Below are 19546 nucleotides of genomic sequence, written 5' to 3'. Positions count from 1 at the left end.
TCTCTGTCCGGGGAAGAGTAGTGCAGGTGTTCACGGACAACACCACCGCCATGTGGTATTGCAACAAACAGGGCGGGGAGGGGTCGTGGAACCTATGTCAGGAGGCCCTCCGCCTCTGGACATGGCAGGAACATCAGGGCATTTCCTTGGTGGTTCAACACCTGACCGGTTCTCTGAACACCAGGGCGAACAAACTCAGCCGCAGGTGCATGATGAATCACGAATGGCGTCTTCACTTGGAGGAGGTGCATGGTCTCTTTCAACAGTGGGGAGAGCCTTGGTTAGATCTATTCACCACTGAAGAGAACGCGCAATGTCAGAAATTCTGTGCGTCGCGAGTGAAGTTGCGGACTGTTGTACGCCTTTCCGCCAATACCATCAGGTGCGACCGGAGTCATTCTGTGGCTCCGGATTGGGCACGAAGAGTCTGGCATCCCGAGCTGCTCAACATGGCCATCGGTCCTCTGATCAGACTGGCTTTTCGGGAGGATCTTCTGTCGCAGCAGCAACGCGGGACAGTTCTCCACCCGAACCTATCCAGTCTCCACCTCCTTGCGTGGAGATTGAGCGGCAGCAGTTGACGTCTTTCGACCTGCCTCCTGAAGTCTGTGATGTAATCTTGGCAGCCAGGCATCCCTCCACTAAGATGGTATACGCCTGTAGGTGGAACAAATTTGTGGCATGGTGCACAGCAAAGGCTGTGGATCGCCTTTCTGCCCCTCCTTCTGAAGTTCTGTTGTTTCTTCTCTCTAGCCCAGCAGGGCTCTGCTCTGGGCACTATCAAGGGCTACCTATTAGCCATCTCTGCCTTCCTTCAGTTGCCAGATCAGCCTTCTCTTTTCAAGTCCTCAGTAGTTAACCGTTTCCTGAAAGGCTTAACGCATCTTTCTCCTCCAATCCCCTTTGTTAGGCCTCAGTGGGACTTGAACCTCGTGCTAACTTATCTCATGTGAGCTCCGTTTGAGCCGCTGCGTAACTGTTCTTTACGCCTTCTGACTCTTAAAACTGCTTTCCTGGTAGCCATCACTTCTGCTAGAAGGATGAGCGAGCTCCAGGCTCTTTCTTCTGCACCTCCTTTCCTATCTGTTCATCCGGACAAGGTGGCTCTCCGGACCCGCCATCCTTCCTTCACTGCCTTTCACATCTAGCAGACCATTACTTTGCCCACCTTCTTTCTGCCTCCGCATCCTTCAAAGGAAGAAGAGAGGCTCCACCGTCTGGACCCAAAACGGGCGCTCTCCTTCTATCTGGATCGCACAAAACAGTTCCGGGTGGATGATCAACTTTTTGTTGGTTACGTGGGTGTAAAGAAGGGTCGGGCCATGCACAAACGCACCATTTTTCGATGGGTTGTGTTGTGTATTAAGGCTTGTTATTCTCTGGCTAAAAAGGAGCCTCCAGTCGGGCTAAGCACTCACTTCACCAGGGCGACGGCAGCCACTACTGCCTTGGAAAGGGGAGTGCCTCTGACTGACATCTGTCAGGCAGCCACGTGGGCATTGCTGCACACGTTCACCAAACACTTCCGCCTGGACAGCCAAGTCCGGAGAGGCATTTTTTGTGGCCGTTCTGTTCTCCAGGACTTTCTGGTGTGATCTTGGTTCGCAGACCCACCTCCGGGGTTGGTATTGCTGGGGTATCTAGTCTAAGGGAAGGAATCTATAACTAACGTGTTTCTTTCAGATGCACAAGTTACTTACCTTCGGTAACGATATATCTGTAAGAAACATTAGTTAGTTATAGATACCTTACCGCCCCACCCATCCTCCCCGTTCTGCGAACAGATTTCTAGGGTTAAGGACATTCTTTCAGGGCCCAGGGTTTTGTGCACCACTGGTCAGTGTCTTGCATGGCTCTGCGTTTCTGGTGCGGAAAGTCCGGTACAGAACTGACGTCAACGCGCGAGGGCGGCGTCTAAGTAGCTGCAGCGACGTCATCCGGCGACGCCGATGACGAACGTAGAGCCGACCGACGCCACCTTCCGATGCGCAGAGGTACTGCTGAATGAAAAGCTTCCTGGATCCAGTCTGACGCCTGGGGGTAATTATAAGGTAAGGAATCTATAACTAACAAATGTTTCTTACAGATATATCGTTACCGAAGGTAAGTAACTTGTGCGTTTATTTCACAAACACAATAAAATCAGCTCAGGCCTGGTGTATGGAGCATTTCATTTTGGTGATGATTAATCTCTTCAGTCTGTTCACACTACTGATCCCAATAGTGATAGACTTTTCCAATGAGGGTTGAGTTTTGAACACAGGACCTCATGACCAAAGACCAGTGAAGGAGCTCAAGGCATGCAACTACAGCTTGAACGTGTTTCTACCACATCCTCTGTGGAATACCCTCTTTGTAAAAACCGCAAACATAATAATATTTTATACCTGCACACTGGTCTTTTCAAGAGAAGACAACAATCTTGGGGCATGGACATCAAATCTCTATGAGGCACAATGCTGATATTTGATAAAGAGCAACAAATAGGATGAATTAAAGCAGGTCAGATGCAGAATCTTGTGTGCGAGAGCTAGACTAGTTAGTAGTGTACCTTTTGCTTTATCTGTTGGACACCACTAACAAAGTTATTCTCAGCTGACATGCTTTCTTTCCTCCAGGTAGCTAAAAGGATACTTGATTTAATCATTTCCAATTTTGCCCCTTATTCACTATCTGGTGTTGGGGTTATTGGAAAGGTGGTGCCAAATGAACCAAGAGGCCTCGCCTAGTTCCAGCACACATGGCCTCTAGCGGTACTGTAGAACTCTATCTAGGAACGCTGGCAACTTCAAATACAATCCAAGATGTCATCCAGAGAAACCAGCATCATCTTTCATCACAACTAGGCATCCCTTATCCTAGCAGCTTGACTCATGGGGTTCTCGATTTTAATATCTCAAATCTGACTCAGGACTGGTTGGTGGTGCTGACTAGTTTAACTGTGGACTTCATTAATAACACCTACTGCCACAATAGGAATTGGCTCTGCATGTGGTACGTGATAATGCAAAGCATTCAATCATGAGCCAGCCATGTGAAATTCTAAACTACCGGGGGAGTCTTGTTATGTTAGACCTCTGACGTAAATCTTTTTGATTTCATCTTGGAGCAATCTTGCATTATAGCTTGATTGAGACAAAACAACTTGTGGTCTGAGATTTCCTCAAGGCCCTGTTACTGGCCTTCAAACTAGTCTGAGCCTAGTGTTACTGCCCAATGAATCAGTGCATTCAGTAGACACCAAGCACCTTACCATAAAAAAATAATTCTTGGTGGCTTTTACATCTGTGAGAAGAACTAGTGCAATTAAGTCATTTTCATCATTGTAGCATTGCACCAGGTTTGTTGCCGACAACTTGACATTTTAGGACTCTTCCAAGGGGTACCTTGAAGGTGTCCAATTTTCATCTAAAACAAATGGTATCACTGGCTGTCTTAGTCAAGCAACTAGTGGCTGATTTTGAGACTGCCATACTCACTTGTGATATTAATAGGGGTTTGAGTTACTAACTTGACAAGTCTTAGAGGTCGGCTACTCAACTCTTCGTTGTATATTGGCAGGATGGATAAGGGCAAGCTTTAGCCAACCTTTGCATTGGCAGACAACAGAAGAACTGCAACAGATTCACTTTCAGAAAGTTAAAATGCAGTGCCCGGGTGGTTTTTCAGTGAACTGAATAGCCCTCTCAACTGCCTTTGATGACCAACAGAAAAATGGTGGAAGTTTGTAGAGTGGCCACGTGGAAGTCCTTATGTACTGTCTACAAGCATTACTGCCTGGAACCTAGACTTGTGAATCTGGGGAACTCCTTAAAATTACGATACACCTATTTCCCCACATAGAATGTATTTACTATTTGTTGCTGTATAAAGTGTGTATAAATCTATATAGGTTATAATGTTAAAGATAAATAAGTTACTAACTTCTACAGGTGGTTCTCCAGTACGTTTTTTTTTCTAGAACCTCATTCAATTCATCCTACATTATCTTCAAAGAGTGATATTTATGAATTGTTCATGTTCAGTGTTTGACCAAAAATGATGCTCGGTTGGTGGATGAGTGCTGGAAGGGATGTGGAAAAGAGGCTTAGTTTGACTGAATGAACAAAAGGGTTTCATTCTACCACCGGAGCTGGAGAACCACATGTCCAGGAAAATACCATATCCTTCCTTCCTTTTATTCCTGGATTATTCCCTAAAGTTTCAAGTCTTTTCAGAATTTGGTCATTAAAAATTCACATTTTATTGCACCATTTAGGCTGGGGGCTTGCAGGTGGGTGGTAGTTATGGGCATTTCAGTCTTGAGAATCAGCATTTTTACCACACATAATTGTTAGGAAGTCAAAAGCCAGAGAAGTGTGAGAAGCAGAAGAAGTCTTATGTCTTAGGGCCTGATTTAGATCTTTGCTGGACTACCATAGTTATGCCACAGTTCCAAGTACTCCATCAAGCTGACGGTGTTTCGGCCACCATATTTAGATTTGGCATCAACAGACTGCGATTCGCCGTGCCGGCAATCTTCTCAGCTGGCTGACTGTACTCCATCAATGTCAGGTCAGTGGGATAGCGCTGGACCAATTTAGATGTTCCTGTTGTGCTGGGGGTGTCCTGATGGTAGAGACCTGATGGTTTGAGGCCAAGGGGATGTGGAGACAGGTATGTACTGCTCATCATTATTACACCACACATATATGTTTTGGATCTGTCAATATGTACATGTAGGTAATGTGTATATGACATTGCACACCAACAACATTGTGGTAGTAGTTGGAATTGTATGATGTAGCTGTGATGCGGCGGAACTGCATCACTGCTAAGATTCCAGCAATGACCAGTATTTGAAATGTATTGCTGAAGGTTGCTGGTATGTAATTTACCTCCAAATAAATAACTTCAAGAACCCTTATTGGAGCTGTGTGGATTACTACAAATTTTGGCGACTAGTTGGTCCTGCGCAGAGGGCAGGAGAAGCACAACCTTCACCTCTGGAACGCTACTAATTTTTTTAAATTAGCGCTATCAAATAAATTTTCCTTCGCTTCACTTCTTCAAGGAATCATCCAACCGTTAGTTAATGTTTTTGTCAAGCGCTGCTGTTTTGGATTGGATAAGTAATGTTTTATTAACATTACTGGAAGTAATTAGTAATTTGCGCGTTTAAATCCTGCACGCTAGTGTCACAAAGCTTATCTTGTTGCCTGGCAACCTTAGCTCGTGAAGAAATCTCTTGCTGCATTCGCGAGGACGAGTGAGTGTTTAAGGCTTTCTTGCTTGCCTAGTGACGTGATCCTTGGGTGACACCTCGCGCTGTACTCACGCTGAGATTGCGTTACCTAGCAACGTGATCCCATGACAGAGAGCTCGCTCTGTACTCACGCTGAAAATGTCATCGCATAAAGCTTCCTAAACGTGCTATTTTTGCTCGCGGTGGCATTATTTTTCTTTGGCATCTGTATAACTCTCTTAGTAGTAGTGCTTCCATATCGCGCTGAAGTACCTTTCGTGGAATGATGTTGATGGCTCCTTCTTCGATCCTCTTGCCATGGAGTCTTCAATTTGACTGAAAAAAAAGGAAAGAGAGAAAGGACTCTTTAAGGAAATAGAGCTTCAGACTTCCTGTTCATTAAAACAAACAACAGACTTATGAGGAATTGCTTATACTGCAACTGCTGGAAGAGTTTATTTTTAATTATTTTAATTAATTATTTTAATTGATTATTTTAGTCAATTATTTTAATTAATTGTTTTAGTTAATTACTTTAGATAATTATTTCATCTTATTGTATTAGGTTATTATATTAAATTGTTTTTTTAGTTTATTATTTGCGTTTCATTGCAGGTATGTCTGATCAAAGTATGTCAGCACCTTCTAGCTTTTTGCCTGTTCCAGGAGAACCATCTATTCCCTGGAAACGTTGGATTTTTTCTTTTTTTTACATATCTATTAGCTATTGGAGGAGACAAATATGGTCCTTTAAGGAGACAAGCTATACTTTTACATCATCTTTGGAGTAGAAGGAAGAAGAATATATGATGATCTGCCTGAAATATCATTAGGTATGGGTAATGGACAACCAATGCTTATTTATGACATGTCCTTACAGATGTTGGAGAAACACTTCACTCCAAAAGTCAACGTTGTTTTTGAAAGACATACGTTTTTTTACAGAGTACAGAAAATGGATGAAGACATTATGACATATGTGGCATCTTTACGTGGCTTAGCTTTTACTTGTGAATGCCAAGGTTTGTTTGATTCCTTGATAAGGAATCAGATTGTAAGGTTTACAAATAATAAGAAGGTGAAAGAGAAGTTACTTTCGAAGGATCCTACTTAAGAACAAGCTATTCAAATTGCTCGAAGTATGGAAAACACAGCAGTATGGGTGAAAGAAAATGATAAAAGCAAAAGTGTAAGTGAGAATCCCCTGATAGCTATAGGAAAGGAAACACCTGCGGAAGTGAAGGAAGAAAAAAAGAATCATCAAAAAATCAATCAATAAAAACAGTGAATATGTACCTGTTAAGGTTTGTGAGAGACGACCCATAACCTGCTTTAGGTGTGGGTGTCCAGGGCATGTAAGTTCTAGTGTTGCATGTGGAGCAAGGAATGCTACATGTAGGGTTTGTGGCAAAAGAGGTCATTTAGCGAAAGCATACAGATCAAAAGGAAGTACTCAAATTACAAGTGTAAAATAAAAACAAAGAGTGTGAGGAGATATTCTTGGCTATAGATGGTGCAGAGTTGGATACATCTCAAGTGGTAAAAACTGTTGAAAAGTTCAATCTTGATTTCGTGATGAATATAGATGACAATAGTTTGAATCTAAAAAAGGAGAGTACAGAAAAATTGGAAAAACCACATTTTGAGATCACTTTGGATAAAGGAACAGTAAGGTTGTTGGCTGATTCTGGTAGTCTTTTTACTCTAATTTCAAAGGAAACTTTTCAAGAGAATCTGTGTGGAGGGATGAAGGATTTTCTACAAGCAGATGTCAGAGCAGTTGGGTATGGCAGATCGAAAGTTAACATTTTGGGAATGCAGTGGATGAATATTATCTTTAAAAACAATGCTGTTCATGGAAGAGTTTATATCACACATGAGGGATCCAATCTTTTGGGATGGCGACATCAGAAGGATTTGAACATTATACTTAATCCCAATGCTGCAGAGCCAGTTATGGTTGTTGAGCCAATTGTTAAGCATATATCTTCCAAATGTTGATATGGACAATGAGTGGGCGAAGATGTTAATGACAAAATATTCTCATGTTTTTTCTGATGACTTAGGCATGTTAAAGGGATTTTCTCATTGAATAATTTTGGGGAAAAAATGCTAAACCCATTGTGCATACAGTTAGGACAGTACCATATATGATGAGAGAACCACTTCAAACTGAATTAGACAAGATGTTGAAAGCTAATGTTATAGAACCAATAGAGTCTTCTGAATGATTCTCTCCAATTGTCGTTGCTCCCAAGGAGTGTAACAAAATTTGTTTGTGTATTGATTTGAGAGATCTAAACAAGAACATATGGGTCGATAGGCAACCCTTACCAAATATTGGAGAAATGTTAAGCATGATGGGTGGTGGTTGTGTTTTCAGTGAGCTGGATATGTCTTCAGCTTACCATCAGGTAAATCTACATCCGAAGTCACGTCCTTTGACTTCGTTTGTAACACCTTTAGGGGCATTTCGTAGAATGCCTTTTGGATTGGCGTCAGCCTCCGCTGTATTTCAGCGAATCATGCAATTTTTTTTTAAAGGAATGGAAAGAGTTATATGCTTCCAGGATGATATTATGGTTGTGGGGAGGTCGTTTGAAGAACATGATGAATTGATGGAAGAAGTTTTACAAAGAATTTCCAAATATGGATTGACAATCAAAAAAGAAAAGTGTCAAATAAGATTGGAAGAAGTTAATTATTTGGGTCATCAAATATCTGTCAATGGGATTAGACCAAAAGCTAGTATTGTAAAAGCTGCCAAGGATGCTCCCTGTCCCACTAACAAAGAGCAGTTGAAATCGTTCTTAGGTCTTGCTGAGTATTGTTCTAAATTTGTCCCAAAATTTGCTGATTTAGTAGAACCAATGAGACTTTTTCTTAAGAAAGGAACTGTATTCGAATGGAATTCCAAATGTGAAGATGCTTTCGCAAGTGTAAAAAAAATCTTTCCTGTGCTCCATCTTTGGGGCATTTTGAGCCCAATTGGAAATCCATATTGATTACTGATGCTAGTGCCATTGGGCTTGGAACGGTTTTGATGCAGATGTCTGAAGAAGGTAAGACAATCATTGGTTTTGACTCACGCAGGTTACAAGGAGCAGAGAGATCATATTCAACTATAGAAAAGGAGGCTCTGGCCTGTTGTTGGGGGATGGTACATTTTAGGTATTACTTGTGGGGTTTGCCTTATGTTGTGAAGACGAATCACAAACCACTTATTCATATTTTTAAAGGTGGTCTTGGTTTAGATGGTAGTGTGACTCCTCAGATTTCAAGGTGGCTGTTATCTGTGCTAGATTACAATTTTGTAGTAGAGCATGTTTGTGGCAATAAGAATGTTACTGCAGATTGTCTCTCTAGGATGCCTGTGGACGATGATTCTTGTACAGAAATTATGGAGGATCTGGTAGTAAGTGTGGATAATGAATTTGCTGTTGGACAAGAAGAATGGAAGGAAGCGGTGGAGAAGGATAAAGAGTATAAGGAATTGAAGGCGCTCATTATTAATTGCTGGAATGATTCCAATAGAGGTGTGGAAATGGCTAAACAATATTTGACAGTGAGAGATGAGCTTAGTGTGCAAGGTGATAACATTTTAAGAAGGAATCGGATAATTCCTCCTGGTTTGCTGAGATCGAGGTTGTTAAGAATTGTACATGAAGGGCATTTAGGAAGAATCTTGACTAAGAGAAGATTGAGAGAGTCTTTTGGGTGGCCTGAAATGGACAAGAATGTTTTGGATTTAGTGCGAGATTGTCATGCGTGCAGTAATAGTGATAAGGTGAAAGTGACTAGAGAGCCCCCTTTGAGGTGTGTGGAATTGCCTATGAGACCGTGGGAGAAATTGGCTTTGGATGTGTTGGGTCCGATCCACAAATTGGGAACTACTAATCGTTTTTTGGTTGTGTTGGTGGATTACCACAGTAAATGGTTTACATGTAAATCTATGGGCCAAGTTACTACTGGTAATGTGATAACATTTCTTGAGGAAGTTTTTCTGGAAGAGGGTGTACCGAGAGTACTGGTGACAGACAATGGAGTTCAGTTGGTTTCTTCCGAGATTGGAAATTTTCTTTCTGGACTTGGAGTCAGACATGATAAGGTGGCTTTGTTTCGTCCACAGGCCAATGGACTTGTGGAAAGGCTAAATCGTATTTTAATGGAATGTATACAACTTTCCCTAGCAAATGGATTATCATGGAAAGAGGAGTTACGGAGAATGATGTGGGCTCACAGGATTACACCTCACTCTGTGACAGGTATTTCTCCTTTTATAGCTTTGAAGGGGAGAGAGCCTGGTACTAAGGAGTCTCCGATGTGGCTGCAAGAGAAGAATCAAGTGTGGGTTGATAGAGAAGAGATGAGGTCAAGGGTTTCAGATTGTCAGTGGCGTAATAAGATTAGCTTTGATAGTCGGAAATGTGTTAAGGAGTTGGACATTGATAAGGGTGATTGGGTAGTAGTAAAAAGATCTGACTTTGTGAAGGATGGTGAAAGTACGTTTTCACAGCCACATAAAGTCATTTCAGTCATGGGATCAGTAGCTCAATTGGATGATGGCAAGAAATGGAGTTTTGGGGATTTGTGTAAAATATCCCATGTATAATTTACTTTATATTATTTACTTGTTTTACTTTTGTTTATTGTTCGCATTGTTTCTTCATCTATTTCCTATGCTTTATATTTTACACGTGTTAACAATTTTCTCGTTTTAGGTTTCATTGGGGGGAGATGTGTGGTAGTAGCTGGAATTGTATGATGTAACTGTGATGCGGTTGAACTGCATCACAGCTAAGATTCCAGCAATGACCAGTATTTGAAAGGTATTCCTGAAGGTTGCTGGTATGTAATTTACCTCCAAATAAATTACTTCAAGAACCCTTATTGGAGCTGTATGGGTTACTACAAACATACACACACTGTTGAATGTACACCCACAGATTCCAGTAATCATGGGGTGACTTAGTGCTGTGGTTAAGGTAGTAGCAGCACAGGAAGGACCTGGACGATGGGGTTCAAGATGGAAACGTCAGTGGGAACCTGAAAAAAAGTTACGTTTTCACCTATTTTTCTTCCATTCCTCCAATTCAGTATTACTGCCACAGATGCCTCAATGGAAAGACACATCTTAATTGACTCGGTGGTCTGCTTAGCGGGACTCCCTCTCACAGCCACTTTTGCCTATGATGCCGTTGAGGCTGGAGGACGATTCTGGCGGAGTCGGTGGGACTCGGGCGGTCTTTCAGCCATGGACACTGGTGCACTCCACTCTCCAAATTAAAAGGTCGTGAACACTCACCATTATTCCCATATCTTACCCTTGTTGTCAAATCAGAATGGAAATAAGGTAAAACGTTTACTCCATGATGAGCTAAGACAATGTTTCCACCTTTTTTTTGTGAGTTTTTTTAAATAGTGCGAACTCGACCCGAAGGTATCAGAGCAATATACATGAGCACCAGTTTTTTTTGGGTTTGACACATGAAGATTACGTGATTTTCTCGGAATCACAGGATGTTGAGCATCCCTGCCGAGTCTGGAATCCAGTTCCCCAGCTTTGAGGTTGACTTCCCTAGCCATTTGGCCATATCATCCCATTTTCGACCGATTGACCCGGGCACAATGGGCAACCTTTCGCACAGTGTATTTACTAGTAGAAAGGTGAAGATCCAAGCATTGCTCGATGCACCTAGACTCTCTCTGAACCCTTGTTGGGATTCGCACAGAATATCATTTTCATTAACCCTTTTCACAAGCTTGTTGTACAGAATTCTACTGACAACTTTGAACATATGGTCAACAAGTGATATAGGTCGGTAACTGCATGGTTCAAGCCAGTTCCCTTTATTAAAAATAGGAACACTATACATAGCCGCCCCCCAGCACCTTGAGACCCTTACTGGTGAGTAGTTGCGCTTGACCAACCCTGATTGATTGATTGATTGAACACTAGTTGAGGCTGACCAGGAACTAGGGAGCTGGGTGTGGCAATCATTGTTCAGAATGTTGGTGAGCAGGCAACCAGAGATTAATATTTGATTTGATTAAATCCATGGGCTCTCCATCAGGTACATTTGCTTTGCCCGATGGGCTGACCTTTAGTGCAGAAACCACAATATGAAGCTCAAATGTAAGGCCAGTCTTGACTGCATCGTGCAAAGAATATTGGGTGGGTTCACTTACACCAGAAGTGGCATTGATGCGCTACCTAAGTCAACCTTTGGAAGTGGAACAGTTGGTGACCTAATTCAAATTCACTGTATGCCATAATAATATCCTTTTTGTTGTTGTTTAAGTTCGGTCATTAGAAGATCACAGATGCACTATCTCGGCTTTTCTCTTTTTTAAAGTTTCTTTGTAAAAAGCTTTGTGATCGGCAATATCTAATAGGTTTTTAGACAAAGCTTTCCGTAGGCGCCTGTAAGCTAAGGAACAGGCTGGATCAAACCACCTGTGGATATTACAATCTGGCTGACCAACAAGGCATAAGAAGGGAGCTTTTAATCAGAGAGCATAGTTCAGCATGAAAAAGCAATGTTAGCCTGACTAGCCTCACCAGAGAGACAAGTAATAATATGCATTAGCTGAGTTTTTAGGTCGAGCCTGGGCAGCACATGCCCTGCTGCGAGCCATGCCGTATTGGAGTATGAAATTGAAGCACGCCCACTATCCGCCTATATTTGTTATTAGCTTGTGTTAATGTCCTTCGTAAATGCTGGCTTCTCATTCGTAAATAGGCTTGTTAGTCTCTCCTTAGTACCGCCTTGTCTTCATTAGTAACCTCCCATGAGGACTGGCCCTTTTACTTCAGTTGTTACAGGGTACGTCTTATTTCAGTCTGTCAGCACTATTTTCTTTTAATGAGTTTCACTGCTGCAGGCATCACATGCTTTCCTGCAACGTTCAGCGTGCCATGTACACTTTCACTTTCCAAGCATCTGGGAGAATGGCGGCCGCTTCGTCTCGCATTAACCAGAGTTTGAGCTATTGCCATTATAAATGACAATAGCTTAAAGTCTCCATTGTATTGCAAATATTTTTCTTTAGACGCCCAAGCTTAATTTGAATCCCAGTCCGATCCTGTCTTCAGCGCATTTGTTTTTATTTCTGCCCTCTCGTCGATGGAGCACACAGTGCTGCTTACGCTTTATTTTCTCTCCCCCTACACCCCCCCCCCAGTAACCCCTCCCCCCCGGAGTTTGCATTAAATTGTGATATGATGGTTAAGGGCTTTGCTGTTCATTTGCAGAGCATTCTTGCCTGTAAATCTTTCGCTGTTTCCTCCTCCTCCTGCCGGTTTACATTGACTTAATAAAATTGATAAATCCTTTCACAAGAATAACGCTGTATACATGTGTTACCGGAACTAGCAATCCTGATCCCATACCAGACTCCAAGAGTAAGCCATGACTGTTCAACCTCCTTACTCTCTGAAAGGTAAATACTACAGAGAGAGCACTTTACAATTCTGTGAGCTTACAAAAGTACCTGGTTCCTGTATTTCCAGTGACCTTGACAATCACAAGAATAACCCCCCCCAGGCCTGCAAGTTCGCTCTCCCACTCCTTTCTATGGCCCATTCTTTACACCCCCTTTTCCTTCAGAACATTTTTGGAGGACACAAGCTTATGGTGTAAAAAGGTCGCAGTTTATTACATAAACACAGAAAGTCATGAATCATACATTTCACAAGGTTATGGTCAGTCATTTGTGACCCATGTCTTTTGTCATAATTCAAATCTCTTTGGAATATTGTCCCATTTGTTTTGTTTCCATTTCCAGCCGACAGCACTACCCATGAGCGGTGGTCAGTTCCGCAGGTACCCCAATGTTTACGGTCCTAGGCTGTCCTTTTGGGCGTTTGTCAGGCCTGGCCCAGGCTGCAAGTGCCGTTCTGCCTGGCCTGTACCCTTGCTGACCACTCGCCTGCTCCACCATGCCCCTGCCATGAGGCATTCCAAGGAAACTGTCTGAGCAGCCCTTCTATTCTGTCTGTCTTTGTGTGCTGTCGCCTACTCACCTGTGCCCCTGCCGTGAGGCATCCCAAGGACACTGTTTGAGCAGCTCTTCTATCTAAGTTACTTCTTTCCATGGGTACCTTTCTGCGCAGCCCCCGCTCATCTGCTCCCGACAGCTTTTCACATCTGCGACAGCCGTGGTCTGGTGTGGGTTGGTGGGTATCACTGGAGAAGCTAGTTGCCCAGTTCCTGTTTTTCAGGGGGGCCTATCCCCCCTTTTACCTTCCTCCGCTGGCTGCCCCACTGGTCACCCATAGCGCGGTTCCCTTATTTGAATAATGCGCCCAATTACAGAGCTGCATTTTCACAGTCTTTTCGCTTTGCAACATTGGCCACACTCCCTCCGCCGTGAGGAGTTTCCAGTGGGCCCTGATTGGTCCAGCTTTGCTTCCCCGGTCCACGCTACAACTCCTCCCAGGCCTGCTAGTTCTCTCTCCCACTCCTTTCCATGGCCCCGTTCTTTACACTCCCTTTTCCTTCACAACATTTTCGGAGGACGCAAGCTCACGGTGTAAAAAGGCCGCAGTTTATTTCATAAACAGAAAAAGGCATGGATCATACATTTCACAAAGTTATGGTCGGTCATTCGTAACCCATAACTTTTGTCATAATTCACATTTCTTAGTAATATTGTCTCACTTATTTTGTTTCCATTTCCAGCCGACAGCAATACTCATGAGCCCTCATCAGTTCCACGGGTATCCCAATGTTTACGGTCCTAGGCTTCCCTTGTTACTGGTCTTGTGGGCGGCCGTCAGGCCTGGCCCGGGCTACAAGTGCCGTTCTGCTTGTTGGCCTGTACCCTTGCTGATCACTCGCTGGCTCTACTGTGCCCCTACAGTGTGGCATCTCAAGGACACTGAGCAGTCCTTCTATTCTGGCTGTCTTTGTGTGCTGTCACCTTCTCACCTGTGCCCCTGACGTGAGGCATCCCAAGGACACTGTATGAGCAGCTCTTCTATCTAAGTTACTCCTTTCTGTGCTGCCTCTGCCACGCTGCCGGCGGTTTCCTGATCGGTGGCAGCTCCCCATCCCGAAATGCCCGCTCATGCAAAACCTAGTTGCTCCAGAACCCCGACAATATTGAGTATGAACATATCCATGCCCACACCGGTTAAGTGTACCCCGTCCTTGCCGTGGTAACCGTGTGACCTAAGGTTGATCAGCCCGTGTCTCACGAACCCCCAACCATTTGCTCTTCATATTTTTGCCATTGTGATGTTAATCTTCCATCTGGGCCTGTCTACCGCCCCCTACTCGATGGCCCCCCTCCATACTCGACCAAACAAGTTCTGCCGGGTGTATCATCCTGTCCAACGCCACCATACCCATTGTCATGGCACCCAACAGCTCCCTCCTCCCGATGCTCGCCAGGTCGTTCCTTCCCAGGTGTATGACAACCGCATCCGGGCCCCTTCTGTTTTGCAATTCTCTTTGTATCGCTGGGAGCAGCTGCTCCCACCTCATGCCCGGTTGCCCCATCCAGATCACCTCCATATTTCTCAGCCATATTCCTTGAAAGTCTTTGCACGCCGTTGCCCATCGTTGCACCCATGTGGTGTATGAATGCCTCACGATCCATACCACGCGCCGGCCCCTTGTTAGACCTGCTGAGAGTAGGAAAATCTTTTACTGCCTGTCAGCTGTATGTATCCTTTGTAAGCGCCAGATACCCACCGACTCAGCATTTTGATCCGCTCGACACTGAGCCCCAACTGGGCGGCGGTGGTGGCAGCCCGAATGCGAAATGAGTGTGACCCGGATTCCCTGTAGGGGAAACCTGCCTTCTCCAGGGCTTTCCGCAGTACTGCCGTGAATTGAAATTGGATGTGATATGTGACATCTAGGTGTAAAAGTAGGGGGTTGTTGACGTGTATCCCCTGCTCCACATATTCCCTCATGGGCAGCACCCCTTATCCTCAGTACAGTTGATCCATTTGTCTTTCCCCTTCCCATTTGGATCTGTCTTTGACCGCCTCAAGTGAACTATTATATGCCTATCCCCCATGTGTAGGTCCTCTGTATGCAGGCAGACCCTGGGGTCCCTCTGGTTGGAGCCACCAGCTCACTAATCCTGTAGGTTCCCAAAAAAGCTGCTCTGAAAAGTTATTTCTCTGGGTGAGATGTGCATATCCACTCTACTGCCTGCATGACCATCTTCAAGATTTTAAAGATTTAAAGTGACCTCCTCCAGTCTTTTTCCCTGTGCTGCAACCTCCCCCAGCCCTTCATCGCTGACCTAATGTAGAAAGAACCTGCCGGGTCTCTCCCAGACACTAATCTGGCATAGTATGATACTACATTCAGGTGCTTCTGTGCCCAGGACCTGCACCTCCCATCCCGGAATGCCCCTTCCAGAAATCTTTCCACCTCCTTTTTGTGTTACCCAGCCCGGAGCTTCCGACCCGGTGGCATTCTGGAAGGTTTCCCTGAACTTAAAGTTTCTGCCTGATGTTTTGGGGGGCAGTGCATTGTCCACCAGCACTCTCAGCTCAAATCTACTTGCCCATTAGTCATACAGCTCCTTAGGATAGGGCTTAATTGATAGAGTGGCCATCTTTGAAGCTGGGGAACCAGGTTCGAGACTGGCTGGAGGCTCAAACATCCTCTGACTCTGGGCAAACCCCTTAATCTCCCCGTGACTAAAAAGAATGTGTCTGTCTGTAATGCGACTTGTGCTCATGTAAAGCACCCTCACCCATTCGGGTCGAGTTCGCGCTATAAAAACAACAAAAACGGACTCTGCAGGGAGTCTGTGTGGTCACGATCTTCAAAAGAGGTCGTATCTTAGGGAGATATTGCGGACAGCGCACAAATGCATATTTTGGAACTTTTTTCGAGGCATTTTATTCAAACGTCTCAACTTTATTTTCCAAAGATTTGGAGCAGCCCCTCTTTGCATTTGCGTAATTATTCAGAGGGACTGTGACTTAAGGACTAAGGTGATGTATTCTGTAACGTCTGTAACAGAGAACAGACTAAAATGACGGAACGTAAGTGCTCAAGGAATTAAACTTGCACTCTTATGTTCATTAGTCCATGTACCTTCCTCCTTCGCTGCGTATTCTATGCTTATTGAGGAAGCAGACTTGGGGCATGGTTGGATTGGAATCAAAAACCAGCATTTGCAATGCAATAGGTCTCGCATTTACGTGAGTTTAAGCTCATTGGAAATGACAATGCCTTTTATTGATGTTTTAAAAAAGGAAAACAAAAATAAAAGGCATTGTTATTTGCAATGTCAATAGCTCAAACTCGCGTAAATGCGAGACCTATTGCATTGCAAATGCTTGTTTACTGGTATTTTAATCCTCACATCTCTGACTGCACTGCGCTCCAGAGTGGTTCCTGTACTCTGTGTGCTTGAACAGACTACCCATCCCCCTTTATTTGTGGTAATTTGTTTGGTGCCACCTGTGGCCACCTGGCTTAATAATATCACAGAAGCTTAAAATTCTGCCTCAACTTCAAAATATTTCTACGTTCCCAATGAAATTGGTGCCAGAAGGATAACAGATGTTTCTGATTTATAATACAAGCATTTGTTTTGAATAAATAGATTTATCATTCAAAATGCAGAACTCTGCTATGACATGCCATGACCCTGCTCCTCCCTGTCCAATCAACCCAACAACCCCAGAGGAAGATACAAAGGTTCAATTCAACACGTTTTACAGCTCCAAAAAGAGAATGAAATGAAACAGTCAGGTTCAATTTAATAATAACCTAACGTGTAACATCAAGGGGTTTCTTGGGACTTGGTGCAATTTATAAGTAACAGATATTTATTGCTACCCAGATAAATAGTACTCATTTTATCACACTTGGAAGGATAAAATGCTGCGTGAACCCGCCAATGTTTAAAGTTGTGAGCATGGTGTAAACAACATACCTCAATCAGCTCACTGAACCACCAGGTCATGTATCACGTGAGACACCTACATTATGGCCTTTCAAGATAATATTGGAATATTCTGCAATTGCCTGAATGACTTCACCACATGACCTCACACACATTGTATTTAAATGCAGGGTATTTGCCATTTAGTTAAATACAAAGTTCTAAAATGATGCTGAAAAAAAATTTAATGAAATATGCCAAACTCTAGAGCAGCTTTGGCAAAGGCAATGGGTCTTGCCTTTGAAAGTGGGAGTCTATGGCTTTGCCAATGCTTGTAAGCATTTGCCTAAATGAATTCCAAATTGGTAGCCAGCGCATTAATACACAGATGGACACATGGGTGGCAATTTTGAATGTGTTTTCTAATAAAGAAAAAGTGATTCCAAGAAGGCTACCAGAACATTCTCATACATCGTGAAGCATGCTTATTCATTTGTTCTATGTCAGCGGCCATTTTTGAATTTTTAATTTTCCATTCCAGTGGGGCTGAAAGCCGTTCTAGAATGGTGAATTAAGAAGTGTGTAACATGCAGGAGCGTAGAAAGAAGCGAATGGCCTGGCAAAAGTGGCAGTTGCTGGGCACTCGCAGTAAATAAAAACAAAAAAAATCATTAATATGCACAGAGGTTTAGGAGAGAAACAGATTGTGGGTGGGAAGGGAAAATAATTTAACCAGAAGCTGCTTGAAGAAATGCAATACGGCGCCGTGACTGTCTCAAAGGAGCTGCCTAGCGGTGCAGAGGAATGATGCGGATGATTTACTGCGCTTTGGAAGGGTTTGAAAAAAGAGAGACATGAACAAACAAGAGGAGCTAAACAGCATTGAAAGCGTGCGTCATCGCGATCGCTCTGAAAGCGAAAGCGATCGCGATGACGCACAAGTTTTCAAAGTGCTGCTGGCGGATGGCTGCGCGCAGGCAGTGGTCCCAGGGACCGCTGCCTGCCCTTAAAAAATGAAACGAGAACTTTTCACTTAAAAATAAATTTTTATCAGGTTTTCCTTTAAGGAAAACGGAATCCCGTTTTCCTTTAAGGAACGGGCTGCATTAAAAAAAAAACTGCTTTATTTAAAAGCAATCCCAGACATGGTGGTCTTCTGAGCCTTGCAGGCCACCATCTCTGGGAGGGCCTGTCATTCTCAATGGGCTCACGAATTACGAGAGGCTCATTAATATTAATGAGCCTCGCAATTTGCGACCCCATTGGTAAACACAAACAATGTTAAACACACTGTTGTACATTTTATTTTGCGACTCGCAATTTGCGACTTGCAATGAGTCTCAAATTGGAGGCGCAAAATAAAATGCTCGTACATCTGGCCCTAAATCTCTTTCAACTAAATAGTTACCAAGTGCAATACAGACTCACTAATGCAATTGGTCGAAGAAAAACCCAGTGTTTCCGTCTTTTAGGAGGGTTAGCAGGGCCGGACTAGCCGTAGTGGGCACCGGGCAATCCCCCGGTGCGTCGCACGGGTGGGGGCCCGTTTTGGGCGCCTGGGGTCGTTTTTGTTACAGGGCCGTTTTTGCAACATAGCTGCAAAATCGGCCCCGTAACAAAATCGTCCGAAAGCCGGCCCTGGCAAAGAGCTAGGTGGCACCCCCAAGCCCCTGGGGGGCCAGCCGAGCACTTTGGCAGGGCCGATTTTGGTTCCAAGTCTGCCCTGAGGGTTAGGGGCCATGATGGACCACAAGGGAACTTGATCAGCCTGTGGTAGATGAACTGTCATCGGAAGAAAATTACCTTTTAACCTCTTCACCCACCTCCAGAATAAGACCACCAGTCCCCCCTCTTTCATAATTCAATAGCAGAAATCCACAAATTTGAGATTCCACTTCACAAGTGTTGTCTTTCAGTAAATAAATATTTGCTGCAGTGCTTAAGAGTAGCATTTTGGCTTGTCTTTTCCACCCTATGTTGTACTAAAACCTTGTATCTTTCTTCACAGGAAAGTCTCCGTTTCGTAGAGCAGGGCTCCCGTATTTTGAGAGCTATTGGAAACGTGATACATAACTTTAGCAATGCGGGAGAACTGCCAGATGCCTTCCAGCAGCTGCAATTAGCCCATTTCCCTGAAAAAGCAGATCTTGACACAGTGGGGCGTCCACTCGTACAATTGGCACAAAAGGCGTTTAACAAAGGGACGTTGGGGCTTGAACAGAGAACAGATAACAAAGAAACTGTTGAGCTGCCAGTAAAGAACATTGAGGTGAGCTTTGCTGTTTTTTTTCTTCTTTAATAGATATTCACCATTTTCCCAGCACCCCCTGTCCCTCTAACATTTACTACTACTCAGTGGTGGCTCCTCGAGGGAGTGCTGCAGGGCGGTGGGGCGGGTGTGGGGTAGTAAACTCCAGAATAGGCCTGAACGGAGTTGAGTAAAGAAATAAATAAATA

General features: G+C 43.9%; 1 protein-coding gene across 2 annotated transcripts in view; it reads left to right on the top strand.

The window, feature by feature from the left end:
* Positions 1-19546, top strand: part of ADGB (androglobin) — a 1188702-nt gene that overhangs the window by 678019 nt on the left and 491137 nt on the right. For both annotated transcript variants that reach the window (XM_085611585.1, XM_085611586.1), the window contains exon 20: positions 19098-19358. In XM_085611585.1, coding sequence (XP_085467711.1) covers positions 19098-19358 — 261 coding nt within the window. The remainder of the gene's footprint in view (positions 1-19097; positions 19359-19546) is intronic.

The sequence above is a fragment of the Triturus cristatus genome, chromosome 6 (assembly GCF_964204655.1).
Source record: "Triturus cristatus chromosome 6, aTriCri1.1, whole genome shotgun sequence".
Classification (NCBI taxonomy): domain Eukaryota; kingdom Metazoa; phylum Chordata; class Amphibia; order Caudata; family Salamandridae; genus Triturus; species Triturus cristatus.
Note: the sequence above shows the minus strand (reverse complement) of the source record. Positions and strands in the feature narration are given on the sequence as shown.